At 44.8% G+C, this 23,371-nt stretch overlaps 2 protein-coding genes across 3 annotated transcripts; one reads left to right on the top strand and one right to left on the bottom strand.

Moving 5' to 3' along the window:
• The first annotated feature begins 16,696 nt into the window (after positions 1–16,696).
• Positions 16,697–19,339, top strand: LOC104594780 (beta-1,4-xylosyltransferase IRX9-like). Of its 2 annotated transcripts, none has more exons than XM_010255253.3 (3): positions 16,697–17,616; positions 18,121–18,349; positions 18,949–19,339. In XM_010255253.3, the coding sequence occupies exons 1-3, from the start codon at positions 16,937–16,939 to the stop codon at positions 19,120–19,122; spliced, it is 1,083 nt and encodes a 360-aa protein (XP_010253555.1). In that variant the 5' UTR covers positions 16,697–16,936; the 3' UTR covers positions 19,123–19,339. The 2 variants fall into 2 exon arrangements, with proteins under 2 accessions (XP_010253555.1, XP_010253554.1); XM_010255252.3 differs by having other exon boundaries at positions 18,943–19,339.
• An 82-nt stretch (positions 19,340–19,421) lies between these two features.
• On the bottom strand, positions 19,422–21,408 carry LOC104594779 (vicilin-like seed storage protein At2g28490). The gene is made up of 5 exons (XM_010255251.3): positions 21,095–21,408; positions 20,825–21,006; positions 20,665–20,745; positions 20,174–20,578; positions 19,422–20,090 (listed from the first exon to the last, which is right to left on the bottom strand). Exons 1-5 carry the CDS (start codon positions 21,405–21,407, stop codon positions 19,617–19,619), a joined length of 1,455 nt encoding a protein of 484 aa, XP_010253553.1. The 5' UTR covers position 21,408; the 3' UTR covers positions 19,422–19,616.
• Between the last annotated feature and the right edge of the window lie 1,963 nt (positions 21,409–23,371).

Raw genomic sequence — 23,371 nt, 5'->3', positions numbered from 1 at the left:
ATGTTTATTTTAAATGAAAACAAATATGTATACTGATGGTGCGCGATTTAGATACTCGTAGCTAGAAGATAATCCGAACTCCAGTTGGGCAACGAGCTGGACCAATCTGCAAAATAGTAGATTAGAGAACCTGGGGTAGCTGACCCAGCGAGGTCGCTCCAATGCTTAAGTCAGTACTTATACTATGAATGTGAGCTGAATCTTGAGTGCTTGAATGGTAGTGAGTAAAATAATCACGCATACCTTTGGCCTGAGATTTCATGTCCTTATATACTGGAGTAGTCGTGGGCCTTACGAAAGAGCTCTGTGAATTCTGGGCTATGCAGATAGGGTTTGTTCCATTTTTGAAGGAGAGCAATATGTTGATAAGGTTTATCGTTTACCTCCGATTCAGACGGAGCTAGGACGAGTCTCATCGTGATCTCGAGAAATTCGAGGTCTGTTGGAGAGGCCTTTGGAATCGATTATGTGGCGTTTCAGTTCTTTAACTCCGAACTGGCACTTCGATTCTTTATTCGTGAACTGTATGGGGTGTCGAGGTGGTGTTTTAGGCCGAGGTGGCTGGATACTCGAGCTTCGAATGTTGCGAAGTGGGTTCGTTTGGATGAGTTGTCATCCCTCGAGCAAATCGCGTCTACGTGTCCCCTTCTTACTAGGTTGTGCCAAATCATCCCTTATCAATTGCCCCCCACTCCTCGTGTCAGGGGTCCTAACCAGGTGTGGGGAGTTCATGACGAGTCCAAGTGGATTTGGCACGAAGTCTAGACGATTCGGAGCGCGAACCGTTGGTTGGGCCAGTTCAATCATTTGGCTCAACCACAAAATGACCCAGGTCGCGTCTCGGGCACGTGCGGACGTCACACTATTTATAAACTCCACGGATGCCAAAGGGCGCGCTCAATCGATTTCGTCTTCGGGTAGTGTGCAACCGGTTTTCATGGGAGCCGTCGGATCGTACAGGTCTCAACCGTTGATTGCCGAATGTGGTGGACTATAAATAGAGCTCCGAAGGGCCCATTACCTTTGCCATAAATCATGTAACTAAGCTCTCCTGAGATCGCGTCGAAGTCCTTCAGCTCGCCATTTTTTCCTTTGTGTCTGAGGTCGTTATCGTCTTTTTGGTGAGTTCATCTTCTTTCACTAGTTGTTCCCTTTTCCTTTTCTTGTCCACTATGTCTAGTGCTAGCACATATAGGCTACTTAGCGGTTATAGTGAGCTTGAGGGTGCCAAGGTGCGGTCCTCGGCTCCCGCCGGTGAGGCCAACTCTTCACTAGAGAGCTCCTCTTTACACCTTTTAGGGGAAACACCTTTACTTGACGTCAAGCCATCTTGGCGTGGGGAACCTGAACCTCAGGTAGAGAAAATTACCTCCGGAGAGGGGGTCCCATCTACTTCTCGAGGTCGGGATCCGAACAACATCGGCCCTTCCACGATGACCTCGGACAGATTGTTGTCCTTGATAGCCCGTTACCGTCTCCCCGACACTCTTGTCTTCAGTATTCCTCTGGGTCATTACCCTTGGGTTCACAGTCATCACGAGCTCGCGGTTTTTGAGGAGCAGCTCGTAGTTGGGTTGCGCTTCCCGCTCCACCCTTTAATCGTAGAAATCATTAAGTTCTTTAACATCACTATTGACCAGCTAGACCCGAACTCCATCCATACCATTGTTGGCACGATCTCACTTTCCCACGAGTATAACTGACGTCTTACCCTAGACATCTTTAGCTCGATTTGCTATATCAAGAAGAACTCTTCTTGCATGCGCGGGGACACCCGACAAAGCTATTATGTCTCCCCTCGCCCCGGGTTCAAGGTTCTGTTCGGTAACCCGAACAAAGTATCGACGTAGAAGAGGAGGTACTTCTTTGTTCGGAATCCTGAAGGATGACCATTCCCGACTCACTAGCGAGTGGCCATTAAGGACCCCGGGGTGAGGCTAGATGCTGAGACTAGGGCGGTCATCAACTCTTGAAGGGACCTCGGCCTTGCAATGAAAGATTTCCTGGCTGAGGAAAAGCTTGTGTGAGTTGGGCTGAGTCCTCCTGGTAGGCCTCCACCTCGGCACACACATTACTTCTCCTTTTTTTCTTTTCACACTTACTTCAGTTCGTAGATAACTTTATTTCTTCTCTCTTATAGAAGCTATGACGGGTGTTGACGCGGCTAACCTTCTGATGAGTGTTTAGAAGGGAAAGAAGAGAAAGGCCTCGAAGATGTCATGTCGAGAGGAGGCCGATTCTTCAATTCCTGCTGAACACGAGGTCGTAGCGCCAGAGCCGATCTCTATCGAGCTCCCGGGGGAGGAGGTTCACCCCCAGCCTCTGGTTGTTGACCTGGATGAGGAACAGTGTTATGGTCACACCATCCAGCGACGCACCGCGGCGCAGTCATAGGCAACAGTACGCACAGCAGCAGGCACCGCTTGGCAGCAGACACCGTGCACACACCCAGCACCGCATGACAGCGGCACCATGGCGCGCAGCACGCACCGCGCACACGCCCGGTACCGCACGACAGCGGCACCATGAGGCGCGCGCACGCATGGCAGCGGCACCCTGAGGCGCGCGCACGCACTGCGCGGCAGTCATAGGCAGCAGCACGCACCGCGCGTCAGCAGCACCATGAGCCGCGCGCATGCACCCGGTAGCAACAGCAGAGCGGGGCCCACACGACAGCTCATAGGGGTGGGCCCACCCTTATTTGGACACGTCAACTCGCCGCCAGCTTAATCTTATCCCTTATCCCTTATCTTATTCCTATCTTATTTTATCTTTTTAAGTAAGAGTTATGAGTTTTAGTTTAAGTAGGAAATTAGGAGTTTTAGTTTGAGTTGGATTACCGTAGCCTAGCTGAATCCAACAAGGAATTCTCTTTTGTAATCTCCTATTTAAGGAGCTACGAATTGAAATAAATCATTTAGTTTTCCAGTCAAGAAACGAGTGAGGAGAGTTTGGGTGGTCTCTTGGACAAATCACCCCAAGGGAGAGTTCGGGTGGTCTCTTGGACAAATCACCCATTAGATAAGCAAAATAGGGTCTATGCGCAAGGGAAGGCGCAAGGGAAAGCAGGGCTTTCGCACCGTGGACCGACCCGTGACGGGATCCTACGCACGGGACCGTAACAAATTGGTTTCAGAGCCAAACGTCATCGGCGATATGGAGCAGCTGCCTTCCAAGGTCCACGAACTGGAACGAACTTGCAAAAACTAGCATGGAGGTTCGTGAAGTCAGGGAAGACGTCCGGGAGATGCGACGCCTACTGGAAGCATTCCTCTCCAACAAGAGTTCTGTGGGAATCGCCAACACAAACAGTCGTCGTCCGGACTGAGCAGAGTCATTCAGCGAACAACAGATCGCTGCCCCTACAGCCGCAACTACTCCCAAGGACTAGCGCGCGGAGGATGAAACTGTAAAGTCTCCTCCTTTGGTCGGGGACAATGTCACGTACATTATAGTAGAACCTGCAGAAGGCGCTCCTAGAGTTATGGTTGCAGCACCACAGTATGGTAACTATGCAGGAAGCCAAGAAACAGGAGTGCACGAGAGATGTAAGGTGGAAGGGTAGGATATAGAGGTGACACACTCTCAAGCTTATACTGATGGCATGGATTTTGTGTTCATAGACAACCCTATGTCTCGCAATATTGAGGAAAATATATATGGGGGAGGCCGAGAGGATATGCTAAAACGCATGGGTCCCTTCAGTAAGGCTGCTCTTTAGGTTCCTTTCTGTAAGGATACCCGGTGCGTTCCTGTGAACCACAACATAGCACACCGGGGCCGTGGTCCAGTACGCGATTTTTGTTGTGTGGATCTTCCACAAAACTACTTCAAACTATATGACCCAGGAGGTAGAGAACACTTCAATGTCCTTTGCGGCTGGCCTGAGTGCAGGAGAGCGTGTAGTCACTATAAGTCAGGGCTACGCCTGGGAGTGGGAAACAAAAGAAGGTGGCTAGGGTCTGCATCAAATAATCCAGCGTGATGCACTGTGAGACGGGGCAGTTCCTGTTGTTCATACTGTTGGTGGACTGAGAAATTTTGTGCAGCCGTTTGATCCATTCACAGAATCCCAAGCCATGTATCTAGAACACGAGCTTGAGGACAAGCTCGTAGTCCGGGAGGGGTGTAATGTTATGGTCACACCATCCGGCGATGCACTGCGACACAGTCATAGGCAGCAACACGCATAGTAGGCCACACAGCAGCAGGCACCGCCGCACGACAGCACGCACCGTGCACACACCCAGCACCACACGACAGCGGCACCATGGCGCGCAACACGCACCGCCAGGCAACAACGTGCACCGCACGCACTGCACGGCAGCACGCACCGCGCACACGCCCGGTACCGCACGACAGCAGCACCATGAGGCACGCGCATGCATGGCAGCGGCACCTTGAGGCGCGCACGCACTGCGCGGCAGTCATAGGCAGCAGCACGCACTGCGCATCAGCGGCACCATGAGCCGCGCACACGCACCCGGCAGCAATAGCAGAGCGAGGCCCACACGACAGCTCATAGGGGTGGGCCCACCCTTATCTGGACACATCAACTCGCCGCCAGCTTAATCTTATCCCTTATCCCTTATCTTATTTTATCTTCTTAAGTAAGAGTTGTGAGTTTTAGTTTAAGTAGGAAATTAGGAGTTTTAGTTTGAGTTGGAATACCCTAGCCTAGCCGAATCCAACAAGGAATTCTCTTTTGTAATCTCCTATTTAAGGAGCTACGAATTGAAATAAAGCATTCAGTTTTCCAGTCAAGAAACAAGTGAGGAGAGTTTGGGTGGTCTCTTGGACAAATCACCCCAAGGGAGAGTTCGGGTGGTCTCTTGGACAAATCACCCACTAGATAAGCAAAATAGGGTCTGTGCGCAAGGCCAAAGGCAAGGGAAGATCAGGGGTTCCTGCCGTGGAACGACCCGTGACGCGATCCTATGCTCGGGCCCATAACAACCAGGATGAGGGGGCCCCACCTCGCGAGCCCGAGGGTACTTTGGTGCCCGAGCCTCAGCCCCCCTCAGTGAAGGAGAGCATAACGACTTTGCGGCTCGGGCTTCTTAAGAGCAAGGATGTCGTGTTTCCTACGGAGGTCGCGGAGTGGGATGACATGCTAACGAGTCAGCTCAGAGGGAGAGTGACTAGCTACTGTATGGTGGTAAGTAACCTGCCCCTTTGTTTACTTTCTTATTCTTCTGTAAATGGTACTTACACTTTCTTTCTATTTATTAGGTGAACTCCGCTATCCACTCACTCGTCTACCAGTTTGAGATCCGCTTAAAGTGAGCTTGGGAGGCCGAAGAAAATGCTCAAAAGCTTTACCGCGAGTTGGAATTAATTCGGGGTGAAGTTCTTATAGCCAAGAAGGGAGCTCGGTTCCAGGAGGAGCTGATCCTTGTGCTGATGGAGGAGAAGAAGAATCTCAAAGGGGAGAAGGAAGCTCTCCTCTGGGAGAACAAGAACCTCGAGGCGATGATCAAGGAGCGCACCGAGATCTTTGACACCGCCATCCAGGAGGCGTAGATTCAAGAGAGAGATCGCGCCGTCAAGGAGTTCAAGGAGTCCCCAGAGTTTCATGACCTTCAGGTCGAGTATGGCTTTGGCTCGTACCGGTCGGGCTTCAAGCTCTGCAAGTGGCTGATGCGATAGAAGTTTCTCAAGCTCAACTTCAGATCTATCTCTATGTCCACCGTCACTCTTGAGATGGCGAAGGAGGCTGACGAGGAACCTGACTCCTTCGAGGGAGAAAGTGATGATGAAATTCTCGAGGCGAGGCTGTCAGGGGAGGCAGGCCGAGATGATGTGGAGGAGGACCACATGGAAACCGACCTACCTACTAGAGGGGATTCCGACAGATCTGATGCTTAGACATGCCTCTTTTCTTGGACCCCCTATATATGATATATATCCCAGGCCTCTGAGCTCGGTTGTTGTTGCTGTTTTTTTTTTTGTACTCGGAACTTTTGTTAATGAAACACGATATTTCGAAAAGTCTCATGTGTGTGAGTACAACAAAATCTTTTTTGAGTATAATTTTTTTTTAAGTGTTGGTTATCCTGAAGTGCTGAGCTAACGAGCTAGACTCCAATTAGGAGTAACCTCATATCGTTGTATGCCAAGGTGGACGGACACTGTAGGGTACATACCCGACCTATCTACGCGCGGGCTACTCACTTGCCTAAGTGTAGGCTATCCCTTAGTGCCGAGCTAACGAGCTGGACTCCAGGTGGAATTAACCTGACGTTGTTGTACGCCGAGGTGGATAGACACCATAGGGTTTGCACCCGAGCTATCTATGCCTCATAGGCGACTAGGACTTGTCTGCCTATGCCGAAGAGGCGACTAAGACTTGTTTGCCTATGCCAAAGAGGCGACTAGGACTTATCGTAGTGTCGAGGTATTTTGTCAGTTCGGCGCCATAGCCCTTTGGCTCTTGGGTGTGACTCGCAGTCCTCTCTCTGGTCGGTTGTCTTTTTCGACCAGTTCGGTGTTCACATAGACTTAGAGAAATTTTGCCTTGGAGTCATGGGTTCATACGTAGTACCTTATTAGGTTATCGATATTCAATGCTCGAGGTACCTGCTTCCCTTCCAAAGTCTCGAGCTCATATGTGCCTTCCCCATATACCCGCTTTACATGGTACGGACCTTCCCAATTCAATCCGAGCTTACCTACACCAGGCTTAGGTACCATAACTTTCCGAAGGACCAGATCGCCGACACGGAATTGTCATTTTCTGACCCGGGCGTTATAGTACCGAGCTACTCTTTGTTGGTAGGCTGCGGTCCGAATGTAGGTCAGGTTTCGTACCTTAGGTCCAGGTTGGTACGGAGCTCGTCATCGTTCACTTCCCCATGCAAGCCTCCAATCGTAATGTGGGTACCTCAATTTCCGTGGGATCAATGCTTATGTGCCATAAGTGAGGTTGAAAGGGGTATCACCTGTTGCGGTCTTAATAGTAGTTCGGTAGGCCCAAAGGACACTAGGTAGCTCGTCCACCCACAATCCCTTGGCTTGAGCTAAACGAGCTTTCAATCCACGAAGTATCGCCCTATTAGTTACTTCTGCTTGCCTGTTTGCTTGGGGGTGTGCCACCGAGGTAAAGTTTTGTTGAATCCCCATCTTGGCACACCAGTTTTGAAACTTAACATCCTCGAACTGCTTCCCATTGTTGGATATCAGCACTCGGGGTAGTCCGAAGCGACATACTATGCTTTTCTCGAAGAAATTTTGTATATTGCAGGTTGTGATCGTTACCAAGGGTTCGGCTTCCACCCACTTCGTAAAATAATCTACTGCTACAACCAAGAAACTCCTCTTCCCTGTTGCTGGTGGGAAAAAATGAATGATGTCGATTCCCCATTGCACAAGGGGCCACGGGATGGTGAGGTATTTCATATCAGTAGTAGGTTAGTGGTGGATGTTGGTATGCCTCTAGCACTTATCACACTTTTTGACGAGTTCGAGTGCATCTGCCTTCATCGTGGGCCAATAATAGCTTTGTCTTAACACTTTCTGTGCGAAGGCTCTGCCCCCCAAGTGTCCATCGCACAAGCCTTCATGGGTGTTGCGAAGCACATGCTCAGCTTCTGAGGGTCGCAAGCAACGTAGGTAAGGGAACGTGAATGATCTTCTGTACAATTGTCCATCTATGAGGACATACTTGACTAACTGGCGCACTACCCTTTGAGCTGCATTGCATTCCGTAGGTAGGGTCCCGTGTAAAAGATAACTTGTAAGTGGTTCGATCCAGCTCGATTCTGCTTGTGATACGGGAGTGACCTCTTCTGCTCCCCCAAGAATGCTGGGCCGAGGTAAGTCCTCTATGTACACAATTTGCATGGTGTTGCTGCTCGTGCTAGCTAGTCGTGACAAGGCGTCGACCTCAGCGTTCTCAAACCTTGGAATTTGTCTGATAAAACAGGAGACGAAGCTGTGTAGAATCTCTCTGACTTTGGCCTAGTAAGCTGCCATAGTGGGGTCACGGGCTTCGTACTCACTAGTGACTTGGTTAACCACTAGTCGTGAATCGATGCATACGATGAGGTGCTTTGCTTTCATTTCCCTTGCTAAGGTTAGCCCGACGACCAGCGCTTCATATTTTGTCTCATTCTTCGACGCCTCAAATCTGAACCGGAGAGCATACTCCAGCTTCACCTCGCTTGGTCTGTACAGTATCAGTCCTGCACTGTTTCCCTACTAGTTGGATGAGGCGTCGACGTGGAGGATTCAGGGCTCCTCGTTCCAGGTCGGTTCCACTCTGACTGGGACTGGCACCGCACTGGTTAATGCTCCCGACGTGTGAGAGAGCTCGGTCAACTCGAGGGTCGTTGTGCTGAACGTGCACTCTACTAGAAAATCAGCCAAGACCTGAGCTTTGACTACCGGTCGTGGCTCATACTGGATATCATATTCGCTCAGCTCGATGGACCACTTCATTAATCTTCTAGACACCTCGAGCTTGAGCAGAATCTGCCTCAAGGGTTTGTTTGTGAGAACGACGATAGTATGGGCTTGTAAGTACGGGTGAAGTTTTCGGGCTGCTATGATTAGTGCGTATGCTAGGTTCTCGATCTTCGGATATCTAGTTTATGCGTCCTGCAAAATTTTGCTAACATAGTAGATGGGTCATTGGACCCGATATACTTCTTTGATCAGTACCGAACTAACCACTTCACCGCTCGTAGAGAGGTATAGCTTTAACACATCCCCTTCTTCGAGTCGAATTAAAACTGGGGCGGTACCTAAGTATCTTTTCAGCTCGTCAAAAGCAAGCTGGCATTCTTTAGTCCATTCAAAGTCCTTGCTCTTTTTTATAGCTTTAAAAAAGGGTAAGAATCGGTCTGCCGATTTAGACATGAAACGACTCAGGGCGGCTATCCGGCACGTCAGCCTCTGGACCTCTTTTATTTTCTGAGGTGGTCTCATATCTAAAATCACTTTTATTTTGTCCGGGTTGGCATCGATGCCGCGTCGATTGACTATATAGCCTAGAAATTTACCCGAAGTGACTCCAAAGACGCATTTATTCGGATTCAACTTCATGTTATATCTTCGTTAAATTTGAAAAACAATTTTTAAATCATTCAACAAAGAATTGAAAACTAGGTCTTCACGACCATGTCATCATCATAACATTCTACTTTATTGCCGATTAACGGCTCAAAAATCTTATTTACAAGGCGTTGGAATGTTGCCCCAACATTTTTCAATCCGAAGGGCATGACCTTGTAACAATATAACCCGAGCTCAGTTATGAAGCGGTCTTTTCCTCGTCAATGGAATCCATCATAATCTGGTTATAATCGGAATAGGCATCCAGGAAGCTCAGCAACTCAAGCCCTGAGGTCGCGTCCACCAAGCGGTCGATCTTGGGCAGCGGGAAACAGTCTTTCGGGCAGACTCTGTTCAGGTCGGTGTAGTCGATGCACATGTGCCATTTGCCATTGGCTTTTTTCACCAGAACTGGGTTAGCCACCCAACTCGGGTAATGGACTTCCCTGATGAAGTTTGCCGCGAGGAGCTTCCCAACCTCTTCATCGACTTCCCTCTAACGTTTCGGGGCGAGGTTTCGTTTCTTCTGCCTTACTGGACTGACTAAAGGGTCGGTATTAAGTTTGTGAGTTGTAATTTTTGGATCAATCCCGTGCATCTCTGCTGTGGACCGAGCAAAAATATCTAAATTTTCAAGTAAGAAACTTACTACCTAGGTTCAAAGTGGTTCGCTGATCGAGGCACCGATCCGAAGAGTTTTGGCTGGTTTGACGACAGAGACAGGTATGTGGACCGTCTCTTCTTTCGGGACAGCTCGTTCGTCGGTATACTCCACTGGTCGCTTGAGCTCGACATCCTCTACTAGCTTTGCTTTCCCTTTTAAGGCAGCCACGTAGCACTTGCGAGATTCGAGTTGGTCACATCGCACGACTCCCACTCTATAATCAGTTGGGAATTTTATCGTTAAGTAGTAAATGGATACTATCGCGCGTAAAACATGCATGATAGGCCAACCTACTATGGCATTGTGGGGGGAGGGTGTCGCAATTACCAGGAACGTGTGCTCGAATCGCATGATGTTTGGCCACGTGCCGGCTTCCACGGGTACTGTAATTTGACCAAGAGGTCTGACCTCCTCGTTGTTGAACCCTAGCAGAGGCGTATCTACCGGTTTTAGGTCGCTCTACTATAACTGTAGTTTGTCGAAAGTCTCCTTAAAGAGTATATTTGCTAAGTTGCTTGAGTCCACCAAGATGCATTTTACCTCGAAGTCGTCAATCCTTAGCTTCACACTAAGGCATCATCGTGAGGGTACTGGATCCCGCGCATATCGTCCTCAGTGAAGTATATCAGTTCTTCGAGCCGAGATTAGTTTGGCGGGTTTTCCTCTTTGTTCTCCAATTCGTGGACCGAGGTCCTCCCGGCTGCTGATGTACATCCGGCAATGATGGACCTGCTGGTGATCATGTTAATTACCCCGCAGACTAGTCTTTCCTCTGGCAACTATCGCAGTGGTTGCTCATTCTACCTGCTGACCTTGGGGCCATTCTCCTCTGGTCCCCCTGTCGATCTCTGCTGATCTGCTTGTACCCTCGCTTCTCGCAATATGAAGTTCTTCAGGTACCCGCAGCGGTTAAGTTCCTCGATCTCATCGCGGATATTCCTGCAATTCTCCGTGTTGTGTCCATGATCTCGATGGAAATAGCAGTAAACATTCAGGTTTCTTGTTGTCGGGTCTCCCCTTAACTTAGGAGGCCATTTGACGAAGGAGGAATCCTTAATAGCCATTAAGATCTCTCTTCGCTTAGCATTCAAAGGCGTATAACTCGTTTTCTCCACAGGCGGGGTCCTAGAGCGTCGACCTGACTTGCGGGTGCGCGAGGGGGACCGACTTCTTGACTTGCTTCTTCCCCTGCTCGGGGACTTGCTTTTCTTTCTTTTTTGCTCACCATTGCTCCTTCCTTCATTTTCTCTCTTCCTCTTTTCCGACGATAGGTTGTCTATCTTTTGGTTGATCTCCTCCTTGGTACCGATGAACTGATCTACCAACTTGAGGAATTCGCTGGATCGAGGTCCGGTATCTGCAAGCAAGTATTGTAGAAGCGCTTTATATAGTTTCTGATTGATTCTCCTTCCCTCTAAACCATGTTCAGGAGGCTTTATTGCAACTTCGGGCACTTCTTGCTGGTAATGAAGTGCGTAGTAAACAGGTCGACAAATTGGGACCAACTTTTGATGGAGCCCGGCGTGAGGTTCCGATACCAAGTTCGGACTACCCCCCTGAATGTAGTGGAGAAGGCTACACACATGCAGGAATCGTCAGCCCTAGCTAAGTGCATCTGAGATTGGAAGGAATCCACAAGATCGTTGGGGTCAAACGACTCGTCATACTTGTCTAACGGGGGTACCTTGAAATCTTTTGGCATCAGAGTTGCCAAGAGCTCGAGAGACAGAGGAGATGACCGGCAAAGTAATGGAGGCGCAGTCTTCGTAGCCGCCGAGCTCACTTCTTCCCTTTCTTTGGCTTGCTCTGCTTGCTGGCCTGGCTTCGCCGACAGATTATTTCTGGCCGAGGAGCGGCGTGTCGTGCGACGTCATTGCTGCTGTTTCTTCACCGGCTTGGCATTGGTATTGTTGATTTCGGTCTGGTCTGTTATTTCGGTATCACCACGGACATTGTCGCGAGGTAGATCCTGGTTCCTTCTTGGTAGGTTTCTTGTTTGTGGGGTTTGCATTAGCTATCGCGAGGGACGGAGGGGTCCTGCCTCGAGTTTGCACGTCAAACTCCGGGTTGGTTATTATCTCCTCACGAGCCGTCATTTTCCTATTGGGAGTGCCGAGGTGGATTGGCACTATCGAGCTAACTATCCCTGGACCTGTTTCTAAAATTTCCTTCCGAGGCCGGAGGAGTGTGGTGACCGTCTCTCCTCCCACGGGGTGAAACTTGACCCCTAGGAGGAATCAGTACTTGCGAGGTCCTCTCACCCTGATGGAGGGATCGGTTGACGTTCTGGCTGGTTCCAGGCCAATTCGGGTTTTGGCCTTGACGCAGCTTTGGGTGCCAGAGTGGAATCGGTTGCTGGTTCAGCTGCAGTGGTGGGAACTGTTGCTGGTACAGATAGTACTACTGATACTGTTGGAATTGTTGGACTTGTTGCATCTGGATCTATATTGTCTGGATGCACTGAACGGGGCCATGGAATTGGGAGTGCCCGATTCCAAGAGGGGCCAAACATGGCTCAGAGAAAGTCACGCCCACTGGGGGAAGCGGAATGCTCACTTCTATAGTGCCCTGTGGTACGAACAGTGACAGGACTCCTGACACTGTAAGAGGAATAGTAAACTGGCCAATGCATACCGTAGGGCCTTGGGAGAAGGTTGATTGCTGATCTTGCCCCTGGTAACGTTCATCTCGATACCTTTTTCGGTGTTGCTGGAAGAGTCCATTGGGATAAATAAAACTGCAACTAAAGTTGGGATGACCTTTCGATTGGTTCCCACAGACGACGCCAATTGATGGTGTGCGATCTAGATACTCCTAGCTAGAAGACGATCCGAACTCCAGTTGGGCGGCGAGTTTGACCAATCTATAGAATAGTAGATCAGAGAACCCGGGGTAGCTGATCCGGTGAGGTCGCTCCGATGCTTAAGTCAGTACTTATACTATGAATGCGACCCAAATCTTGAGTGCTTGAATGCTAGTGAGTAAAATAATCACGCATACCTTTGGCCGGAGGTTTCATGTCGTTATATACTAGAGTAGTCGTGGGCCTTATGAAAGAGCTTTGGGATCTCCGAGCTGTGCAGATAAGGTTTGCTCCATTTTTTAAAGAGAGCAATATGTTGATAAGGTTTATCATTTACCTCCGATTCAGGCAGAGCTAGGACGAGTCTCATCGTGATCCCGAGAAATTCGGGGTCTGTTGGAGAGGCCTTTGGAATCGATTATGTAGCGTTTTGGTTCTTTAGCTCTGAACTGGCACTTTGATTCTTAATTCCCGAACTGTATTAGGTGTCATGGTGTCTCTATGTCGAGGTAGTGTTTTAGGCCGAGGTGGCTGGATACTCGAGCTATGTTGCGAAATGGGTTCATTTGGCTAACTTATCATCCCTCGAGCATATAACATCTACGTATCCCCTTCTTACTAAGTCGTGGCAAATCATCCTTCATCATATACCATGCCTAACTAACACAAAAAAGCCTAGAATTACCTTACCCAATTTCAATGGCATGGCTGTTATCTATTAATAATACCAAGCATCACTCAAATATATTGGACAAATTAACAAATTGGAAAGACAAGCATCAATTTGGTTCACCTGCAACTTTTAGGGGGGTTTTAACTTTTAACTTTGTTTCAACTGCTTTCAATAAGCTACGTGGCCTCTAAAGCTCTATGTTACCTATTAATCCCCTGTTCATTTGTTGGTATTTAGCGGGGGGCCGGCAAGTCAGAATTAGTAAATTGACCACAATATTCATGCTCATTTGCCACTATATTGGATGCCATGATAATTTAGGATACGTGTGAGGTGGGTAAATAATTTTTCTTTTTTTGGTAAATAGGTGGGTAGACTACTTAGTGCATTCTCTTCTCACCTCTCTTTTTATATAACTTGTAGCGTATAGAATGCTGGAAACTTGCTTATCTATGCATGTTTTTACGAGAGAGAAACACATGCTGAGCAATCATACTTATCTAGATAAGCAAAAATAAATGGAACTTAAGGTTGTATTTGGAAACGATGCAAATAGAGTGTAAACTCTGGTTCAGGGTAAATTTGTACTTGGTCTGCATGTATTTTGCAATATTACATTTATGCATTGACAAATGACAGATTAATACATATTTTCATTGATAATAAGATATAAAAGTACACAAATAGAAAAGAATTAAATTTGAATTCAAGTGGGCTTGTGATAAAAAAAAGCATATGCTTTATTGGAATTCATATTTGCATCCGTTACGGTTAAAAGTCTGTTTTGGTAAGAAGATAAATTTGTCTGTGCAAAACTAACTCAACTTTACAATTTATATGAACTGTTTTACACTCTACATATTTGCATTCACACTTATTTGCATCGTTTCCAAACACAGCCTAAATAATTAACATGCTCAAATGTGCATTACTTTTGGGCATTTGGTAGAGGATCCCACCCTGATTTACCACCAACATTTATGGGTGCAAATGGGTTATCCCAATTTGAAGAATTTACATTGTGTTTGTTCAGGGCTTTTGAGTGAAGCATATTCAAATATTGACAAATTCTCAACTCTAACCAATCCAAATTGGACGACCCTATCAACATTTTGATTCAAATTACTTCTATTATGATTTATAGTTTGTTCGTTTTAAACATATTTGCCTATCTCTACAATATAAACATCCCAACATAACATGATCTATAATTATACACACCGCAAACATGTTTTGTACTTGTATATTGTCATTGATGGGCATAAAAAAATATATTGTCATTGATGGGTCATATTGTGGAGATGACAATTATGTTTGAGGTGTGGCTATAGACCATGTTGGAAGCAATATGTGATAGTAGATTGGTTTCCCGCTAAATAGGTAACCCACACATTTAAATTATATGGTTATATAGGGGTAGAGCCAAGTATAGTAAAGTATTAAACTTCAGATCTAGTACCCACAAGATCTCTACATAATAACATACAATTATAGGAGATATTCGTTATCTGGGGATGTGATGTCATGTGGGTAGGAAATTCATATTGATAGATCCTTGGCCCCAAACCTTTTGTTAAAACCATTATTTTATATAGTTAGTAAAGTGGAGGCAGGGTCGAAATAAAAGTGGGTCCTCTCCCCACACCACCCCCCTAAAAAGTACTTCAAATTCTTACTAAAATGTTAGATCAGTCTCTAAAAGAAACCAAAATATTATTTTTTGCTTATATTCCTAAAAAGAGCTGTAATAGACCCAAACCTTCTTGCTCCATCTCTATCTAAACCCAACCACCTTTACTCCTTATCTCATTTTCTTGTTTAGCTTTAACGCCCCCTCTCATTTTCTTGTTACTGACCGACTTTAGAGGTGAATTCTCTTCTTGAACTTGTGCGTCTTTTTCTTGTCATCCTCTGTAATTCAACACTCGGTTCTGCAATTCACAACCTTTTCTGTGGCTGGAATCTCCTTCCCCGATCCTTCTCTAGCACGGGGTTTTATTCTAGTTGAAATGATGCAAGCTAGAAAGTGCATGAGTGGTCATTGATGTTTCACATCTAACGATTTCATTAAGCAATAATTGATATGAACAAAGTCTAAGGACCATTTAATAACAGCTGAAGTGACTGAACTGAACTGAATGATACTTGTTGCCTTGTCCTTATATTCAGTCACTTCAGCCATTATCAATCGGCTAATTTGTCGGTATCAGTGTTTCTAGATCGTTGAGGAAATAGCAGTTGAGCAAGCAAAAGGAAAATAAATGGACTGACAAGATATTAAAAAACTTGAAGTAAACTCAAAGAAGTGATTGAATCACAGAAAATAGGGTAAATTTCATATTAGTAGCATGTATCTTGTGTCTAGTGTCACTTTGGCATCCGAATTTTAAAACATGTTAATTCCGTATTTGAACTTTTAAAAATGTCCTTAATTTAGGGGCAGACCAATTTTTGGTTTATTCCTGTTTGGTTCATGGAAGATCTATCGGAGTGTCAAAAAGATACGAGAAGTCCATTTTGGGCTGATTTTGGGAAGTTTTAAGTGAAGCTTTTTACATCTTTCATGTTTTATTCTCGTACGAAAAGACATATATCTGTCAAACTAGTTTCAGGCTGCTTAGATCTTCATGTAAAACTCAATGCAGTCAAAACTACCGGAAGATCTTTTGACATATAAAAGGATGCAAATGTCCTTCATGTGTCATATGATTTTTTTTATCAACCATATAAATGCCTAAATCCAAATGTCCGTTGTTTACCATTGCTTTTTTCAATCTTTGATTGTTGAGGAAGTAGATGAAAAATGCCTTATTTCAAGGATACTTTTAACATTTTCAAAAGTTAAAGTTTTAGGTCACACTTTTTCAAAAGTTTTGAGAGTTCAGGTCTGTCCGGATTGACAAGTTTTGATTCCGGTACAGGGCAATTTACCCCAAATTACAGGGCAATTTACCCCAAAAATAATAATACTCAATAGCGAGGAATTAAAACAATAGATAGAAGATTGGAGTTAATAGCTACAGTGGGTTCCTTTTCAACACACGAAATGTATAGAATTATTATTTGCTAGTTCGATAATGAATGACAATGACAAATGAGCAATCAGAGTTCATAATCTCACCGAATTAGAGAAGATCCCTGTTGTATTCTTAAGAAACACAGCAACACAATTCCATGCAACTTATTACATCAGCTGATGATGATTCAGCAGAACAGTGTGAGCTGAGTCGTTGCTATGTGGGTCCTCTTTCCTGCATATGAAAACCACACGCTGGATCGTAGTGGTTGCATTGCTTAATAAGAATCATTCAAAGAAAATTTAATTAGGTGATGGGTTTCAATCTCAACGACAATTTGGTGAGAGAAGCAGCTCAACTCTTTTCTTTAGCCCGAAGAGACGACCAAATTAAGCAACAGACCAATGGCACCAAGCAAACAGGGTTGCTCTCTCACCTAATGATTTGTTTCAAGGATATACACATTTTCTTTTTGGTCCGTCGGTACCAATCGCAGGTCCAATAGCTCCTGCTCTTTGTAAAATACCTCCAACGGAATCTCTTTCACGTTTCAAATATAAAATAAAATGTTCTGTTTTATGAGGTTGGAAGTCGCCAACTCCTTGTTACAATAGCTTACAAGGAGTTGAGCGACGAGATTATAATTAGTGGGAGCTGCGCTCGACAGTGCACCGCCGGAGAATTTCGATCGGTTCCGGTTTTGGTTCTTGTTTGGTTTTAGAGTGATGGGTTCGTTGGACAGATCGAAGAGGAGAGTTCAGTTATGGAAGAAGGCCGTCTTCCATTTCTTGTTGTGTTTCGTTATGGGTTTCTTCATGGGTTTTGCTCCCATTGGCAAGAATTCCAGCTCCTGGGGTCGCACTGCGTCGAATTTGCAGTCACGGGAGATTAGAGAGTTTTCGCCTCAGCCTGTAGAAACGTTACACCAACTGTCAAAGGTAGCGAATTTAAAAAGTAGTCTAATAGCAGAAACTCCGGTGGCGGTTCCGGCTGGTTCTTCCGGTGATTCAGAGGGAACATCTCTACTGGAAGAAGACGAAGCAGAGTTGATCCCCAGAAAGCAATTGATCCTAATAACCCCCACTCGATCAAACGATCCTACTCAAGGCGTGTTCCTGATGAAAATGGCTAACACATTGAAGCTGGTTCCTCCACCCCTTCTATGGATCGTCGTGGAGGGTCAGTCGGATTCTTCCGAATTCTCGGAAATGTTGAGAAAAACTGGAATCATGTACCGGCATTTGGTGTTCAAGGAGAATTTCACAGACCCAGAAGCCGAGCTGGATCATCAGATGAATGTTGCGCTTAATCACATCGAGCACCACCGGCTCAACGGGATCGTTCACTTCGCGGAAGCTTCAAACGTTTACGATCTTGATTTCTTCGAAGAGATCAGAGGACTCGAGTATGAAACTCCATACTTGTTGTCACCATTATTTTTCTGCAAAATAATTCATGCCACTCCGTTTTAGTTTAGTTCCAATTATTCTTGCCAAACACAGAGTCCGAAACTACAGTCAGTAAGTGTACTCCTACAGCCCTACTCCAACTTGAAGTGGGTTCTAAAGTCTAAACTCTAAACCCAATTGAATATGGGCTTGGATTAAAGCCCACGTTTCTTTGACAGTCTAAATCCATACATTCAATCCATCAACTAAACTTTTCTAGGTTGGTGGATACTGGATAGTGAATATAATATTGGATTAGGTTGGCTGATGCTAGAGTAGGTGAGTTGGTGTAGTTGGAGAGTATTAGCGATTTGAGTAAATATTATATGACTCCTCTTTATAAAGTTAGTGAGGGCATGTGCATGACAAAGCCTCCATAAAGTGAAGAACACCATCAATTAATTAGAAATCTCTACACTTGCATATTGCTGCTTGAATTAATAGCAAGAAATTGAGTGCAGGGTTTTTGGGACGTGGCCAGTGGCTTTGATTTCTGCAAATAGAAACAGGGTGGTGATCGAAGGACCTGTTTGTGACTTCTCCCAAGTTATAGGTTGGCATCTAAGGAGCGAGAACAACCAGATGGACACGACGCCTTCAATTCATATGTCAAGCTTCGCATTTAACAGCTCAATACTCTGGGATCCTGAGAGATGGGGCCGCCCATCTTCCGTTCAAGATAGCTCACAGGTTAGTAGCTTAACATTATATAATACATTTCTGAGTATATAGAACATTAATGGTTCTTGTGTGATGTGTGATTTGATTCAATCTTCACGTCAGTAGTACTCTGGGCCCCTTGAATCAAGTATTAGTTATGCTTTGAATTAATCATGCAAACCTACCCAAGGTTTGGCCAACTAATCAGCCATTAATTCCACTCGGCAATATTAGTGACATGTGCCCTTGCTGATTAGTAATTCACTATTTATGAGATGACCCATATTTTAACACAAGGTTCCAGTCCTATCAAATTCTGTCAATGGTCCACTGTCATCTGACTCAACTCAAAAGAACCGATTATGCCTGTAACATTTAGGTTTGAATATGCATCTTAATTTAATTGAAATTGTATATACCCTTTTGGGTCTAGATCAGAACTGAATGGTTTTTAGTAGTTAAAAAACCATTTACAACCAAACTCTCACTGTCAAGTATTTAATCACAGTACGTGTTGTTTCTTAAATGATAAAATCCGTGTTAAATTTAATAAAATCTTGTGTCAAATGCCCAATGCTCTTTTCTTATTTTGCTTTACTTATTAGTTGATAAAATGTTAATAGATGCAGAACTCGGTCAAGTTTGTTCAACAAGTGGTTAGTGAGGACGAGAGCAAGCTGAAGGGAATCCCGCAAGAAGATTGCTCCAAAATCATGCTTTGGCATCTCTACATACCATCTCGCATGATACCATTTCAACGCTCTCCTTCTCCTGTCGTTCAACCAGGAGGTACTCGTAGATAGCAACTCCAAAGAAAAGAACAAACAGGTGGAATGCATATAATTTTGATGTTTGAGTTTTCCCCAAATCTCGATTTTCTTTATATTTTTTTGATAATATAATTATACGTATATTAATTTGTAGAGTTCAGTATTTTTTATTCTGTAAACATTTATTTTATTAGTCTTATTATTGTTCTATGGAGAAATTCCATGCAATGGACGTATTTGATATTGGAAACGGAAGCTTCTTACTTCTTAGCTTCATGCCTGGTTAAAGCAGCCTAATGATCTAAAATTTCTACTGATCCGAGAAACGGAAGTTTTCCTTTCAAAAAAAAAAAAAAAAGAACTGAAGCCCTCTTATTCACAACTCAACAAGATAATAAGAAACAAGAAACCAAAACGGAGAACAAGGAAAAAACAAAGAAAAAGGAGAAGATGGCAGATACAAGATGCTCCTCAGAAAACGAGGCGCCCATGTCTCTTCCCCACATCTACAGTTCTCTGCATGAGCTCTAATCAAAGCCCATGATCATGTCGGATGCAAAGCTCTTGATATAAGAAGGTACACGCTTGGCCGATGATTCCTTGGGTTTCCGTGTCTTTGGTGGGGATGGCGATTTGTATGGGAGGATGACCGATTCTCTCTGTGCGTTGGTCAGGTTGCGGAACCTCTCTTCGCTCACATCGAATGCCGCGGCTAGCTCACTGCTGCTCATGGTCTGGAGGATAGAGCTCGCCCCCACCAAGAACTGGGGTCTGTTCTTTCGGGCCGATGTGGTGAATCCAAAGAATTCCATGGGTCCCATCTTGGATGCAATCTGGCAGAATGGGAAGTACCTGGGAACCCAGAATACGTCGCCCTCACTCACATCTGCGTTCATCGCCGAGGTCCCGTTCGGGAAAACAACCTCAATCGAACCGGTTCCACTCAACACTACCCCGTACTCTGTCGCCGTCGGATTGACGTGTGGCGCCATCATCGATCCCTAGAAATCGAACGGAAAGATGGAAAATGTCAAAACTTTTTCCATTAGTGATGTTAATTAGGAGTGAGCGCAGAGCTTATTACCGCAGAGAGGTTAACGAGATAGACGCCAATGCCGGAGTTGCTAAGGGGGGTGTAGTCGTCCTCGTCAAGAGCAATACTCCATCCATAGTCGTTCTTGAAATCAGGTTGCCTGTCGTAAAGGTTGTAGGAATCAGGCGATCGGACGGCTTTATTTGGAGTTGCAACCTTCTTCTCCATCCCCAGAACAGACGTCAAGAGCTTCCTCCACGTCCATGTCTCCTCCTCGACCTGCTCTTCTTGGTCGGCGTCATCGTCTTCTCCCATTCTCTTTTGTTGCTCTAGTCTCTCTTGTTGTTTCAGTTTCATGATCGAGGCCCATCTGCTGGTGTCTTGGGTGTCCTGCACGTATATGATCGGCCCTCCTTGTTGTCTGGTCATGAGTTCTTTCAATTCGCTCGAGGAGACCTGGCATAATCATGGCGTCAGTGTTATTGACCATTTATTTTTCGATGGATGAATGTTGATATAATTATATATCGCCGTAAACTTACGTTAAATGCAGTTGCAAGAGTCCTGGGATCAAACCCTGAGAGTACTGATGCGGGATAGGATCCTCCACCAATGAAGAACGACTGCAAAGAGAAACAACCTTGAGAAGTATTTATTTTACAGTTTACAGAATCACAGAGAGAGAGAGAGAGAGAGAGAGACCTGGAAGGGACCACGTCCAATACTCTCTGTTGAGTCAATGCTGCAAATGATCTCGAGATTCTGTCTATCGTGGACATTCACCATGTAGAAAGCTGAACCAGCAGGGATTCTGTAAATATCCCCATGCTTCAGTTCCCTTTCCACCAATTCATCCTTGTAGACCGATCCAATCTTTGCATTGCCTGCATTAAAAATATCAAATTAAGAAGCAGGGAAGATAAAAACAAGAAACATTGGAGATGATTTCTGCCAACAAAAAGTCTTGGGTACCTCTGCGAACGAAGAAGATCAAACCGGAATCAATGTACTGAGGGACGAAAAGAGTCTTTGGTTCCATGGTGATGAAGCCAATGTGCATTGGGTTCTCCACACCCTTTATTCTGAACCCTCTCACAACTCTCATCTCCCCAGCTTCAGTCTTGACAACTTGCTTAGAGTGCTGCAACAAGAATATTTCTCTTCTCTCTTCTCTTCTTTCATCTTCTCCTCCTCCTCCTCCTCCTGTGTGTCCCATAACCGTGGGAACTGAGAACAGCACCAGCAGTAGCAGCAATAACGTTGCTTCGCGTTTCATTATGGCCATAATTCCTTCTCTTTTCCCCTTCCCCTATCCTCCTTGTGGTTTTCTGTCTGTCACTGTGTGGAATGCTCGTTGCAGGGAAAGATGGGAGTTTATGAAGGGGAGGGTGGGGGATCTGTTGAAACACGTGTCAGTCATGCAGCGTTTGCAGTTTTGCTGGCTGTGTTCATCTCGTGCCACCTATGAGATTTTGATAAAGCTTCGATTCTCTCGTATTACGAGGAGACTAGTCTTCAAAACTCTCCTCTTTATGGCGAAGAACCGGGATTGTAGCAGTCGAAATTGTAAGGCTTTTAAGTTCTTCGGTTTTCCATTGCCCACGTTGCAGACTGAAAGGAGAAACAACGCTCCATCGTTGCGTAGTTGTACCACCACATGGCATTGGCAAAAGCAGTGCTATCAACGCGGAGGCCCATCGGTCGTTCAGAACAACACATAGAAGGCAGAGAATTCGAGAAACTTAACTGAACACATGTGAATCCGACGATGAGCATCTGCTGTGGAATCATGGCGTCGAAAAAAAAAATCAGGATGGAAGAACTGTTTTTTTATCGGTCTTCTTGGATTTCTCGGTCAAACCATGAGTCGAACAGTTAGTTCATGGAGAATTTGCCTGATAACGAGGTTATTACTTGGCGATGCGATCATCGGAACCTTGCCGGAAGACGTGCCGCGCGCCAAGAGGTTTGACCGGTTTTCTTGACGCATCAAATGGAGGGAGAGTTGAGTGAATACAAATTGCCAAATTCAGTTAATCAAACAGTTGCTGTTGTATCTGGAAGACTGGTGTAGAGCTACAAATGGATTGCATTTAGTCCGACTCGATTGATTCATTTCAAGCCCGATTCGGACATTCAACCATAATCGGTTTAATATGATCCGTTTATTAATTAGTTTAACTTCGGACTTATATAATATTATTTTAAGGATAGCGTTGAATTTTAAATTCAGATAAATTTATTTTTCAGTAAATTATATGTGACAATCACCTCTGAAATTTTTACTTTGGGTGTGTTTGGTTGCTGTGCAATTTTATTTAAATTATTAATAAAATATAACATGATAGTGCAAATGAAAAGAATGTAAATTCTATGTTAATTTTGTTTTGGTTTTTTTTTTTATATAAAATAAAGTAAATTTTGAAATAAAAATAAGGGAAAATTCTCGATCAATACCCTGTATTTTAGCTCGAGTGATGATTTGGTATTCAAACTTTAAAATGTGATAATCCAGTACTCGAATTTTCAAAATGTGACAATCCAGTACTTAAAATTTCAAAATGTGACAATTCAATAGTTATCGTTAACCAGTCCATTAATCAGTCGTTAAGTGACATCTGAAAAGTCAAAATTGTCCTTTAAATGCCATCTAATTCTCTTTATCAACCATCCAAACCTTGACAAAAAATTGAACAGTCCCAAATCCTAGCCTCTTCTATTCAAAAAAGTTGGTGATTGTTTAGAAGAATCTAGAATTTGGAACTGTTCATTTTATTGTCAATGTTTGGATGGTTGATAAAGAGAATTATATGGCATTCTTAGGGTATTTTTGACTTTTCAATATCACTTAATGGACTGGATTGTCATATTTTAAAAATTTGGGTATTGGATTATCACATTTTAAAGTTTGGATACCAAATTACACTCAAGGCAAAATATAGCATACTGATCGGAAAATTTCCCTAAAAATAAATCATAATTTTCATCTAAATCATTTGCATTATCATAATCGGCATTACAATCAAATATAACCTTTAATTTAGGTCAATTTAAAAAAAATATAAATATAAATATAAATATATACAGTACTGTATTCTACATGCTGGATATGGGGAGGTCCGGTACTGTATTCTACATCCTGGATAGGGGGAGGTCTTGTAGGGGTGCTTACTAAGGCCGAGTGGGCATCCCACAATCGCCCCTGATCACATCATCTTCGTGCCTTGGGAACATCTACGCATGTCAAAT

The sequence above is a fragment of the Nelumbo nucifera genome, chromosome 2 (assembly GCF_055504915.1).
Source record: "Nelumbo nucifera cultivar China Antique chromosome 2, China Antique-T2T, whole genome shotgun sequence".
In the NCBI taxonomy this organism is placed as follows: Eukaryota; Viridiplantae; Streptophyta; class Magnoliopsida; order Proteales; family Nelumbonaceae; genus Nelumbo; species Nelumbo nucifera.
Note: the sequence above shows the minus strand (reverse complement) of the source record. Positions and strands in the feature narration are given on the sequence as shown.

Coding starts and splice junctions, on each gene's coding strand:
- LOC104594780 (XM_010255252.3), top strand. CDS start 16,937: ATGGGTTCGTTGGACAGATCGAAGAGGAGAGTTCAGTTATGGAAGAAG. Junction 17,617..18,120: donor GAAGAGATCAGAGGACTCGA/GTATGAAACTCC, acceptor AATTGAGTGCAG/GGTTTTTGGGACGTGGCCAG. Junction 18,350..18,942: donor CCGTTCAAGATAGCTCACAG/GTTAGTAGCTTA, acceptor AAATGTTAATAG/ATGCAGAACTCGGTCAAGTT.
- LOC104594779 (XM_010255251.3), bottom strand. CDS start 21,407: ATGGCCATAATGAAACGCGAAGCAACGTTATTGCTGCTACTGCTGGTG. Junction 21,007..21,094: donor GATCTTCTTCGTTCGCAGAG/GTACCCAAGACT, acceptor TTTTTAATGCAG/GCAATGCAAAGATTGGATCG. Junction 20,579..20,664: donor CTCTTGCAACTGCATTTAAC/GTAAGTTTACGG, acceptor TGATTATGCCAG/GTCTCCTCGAGCGAATTGAA.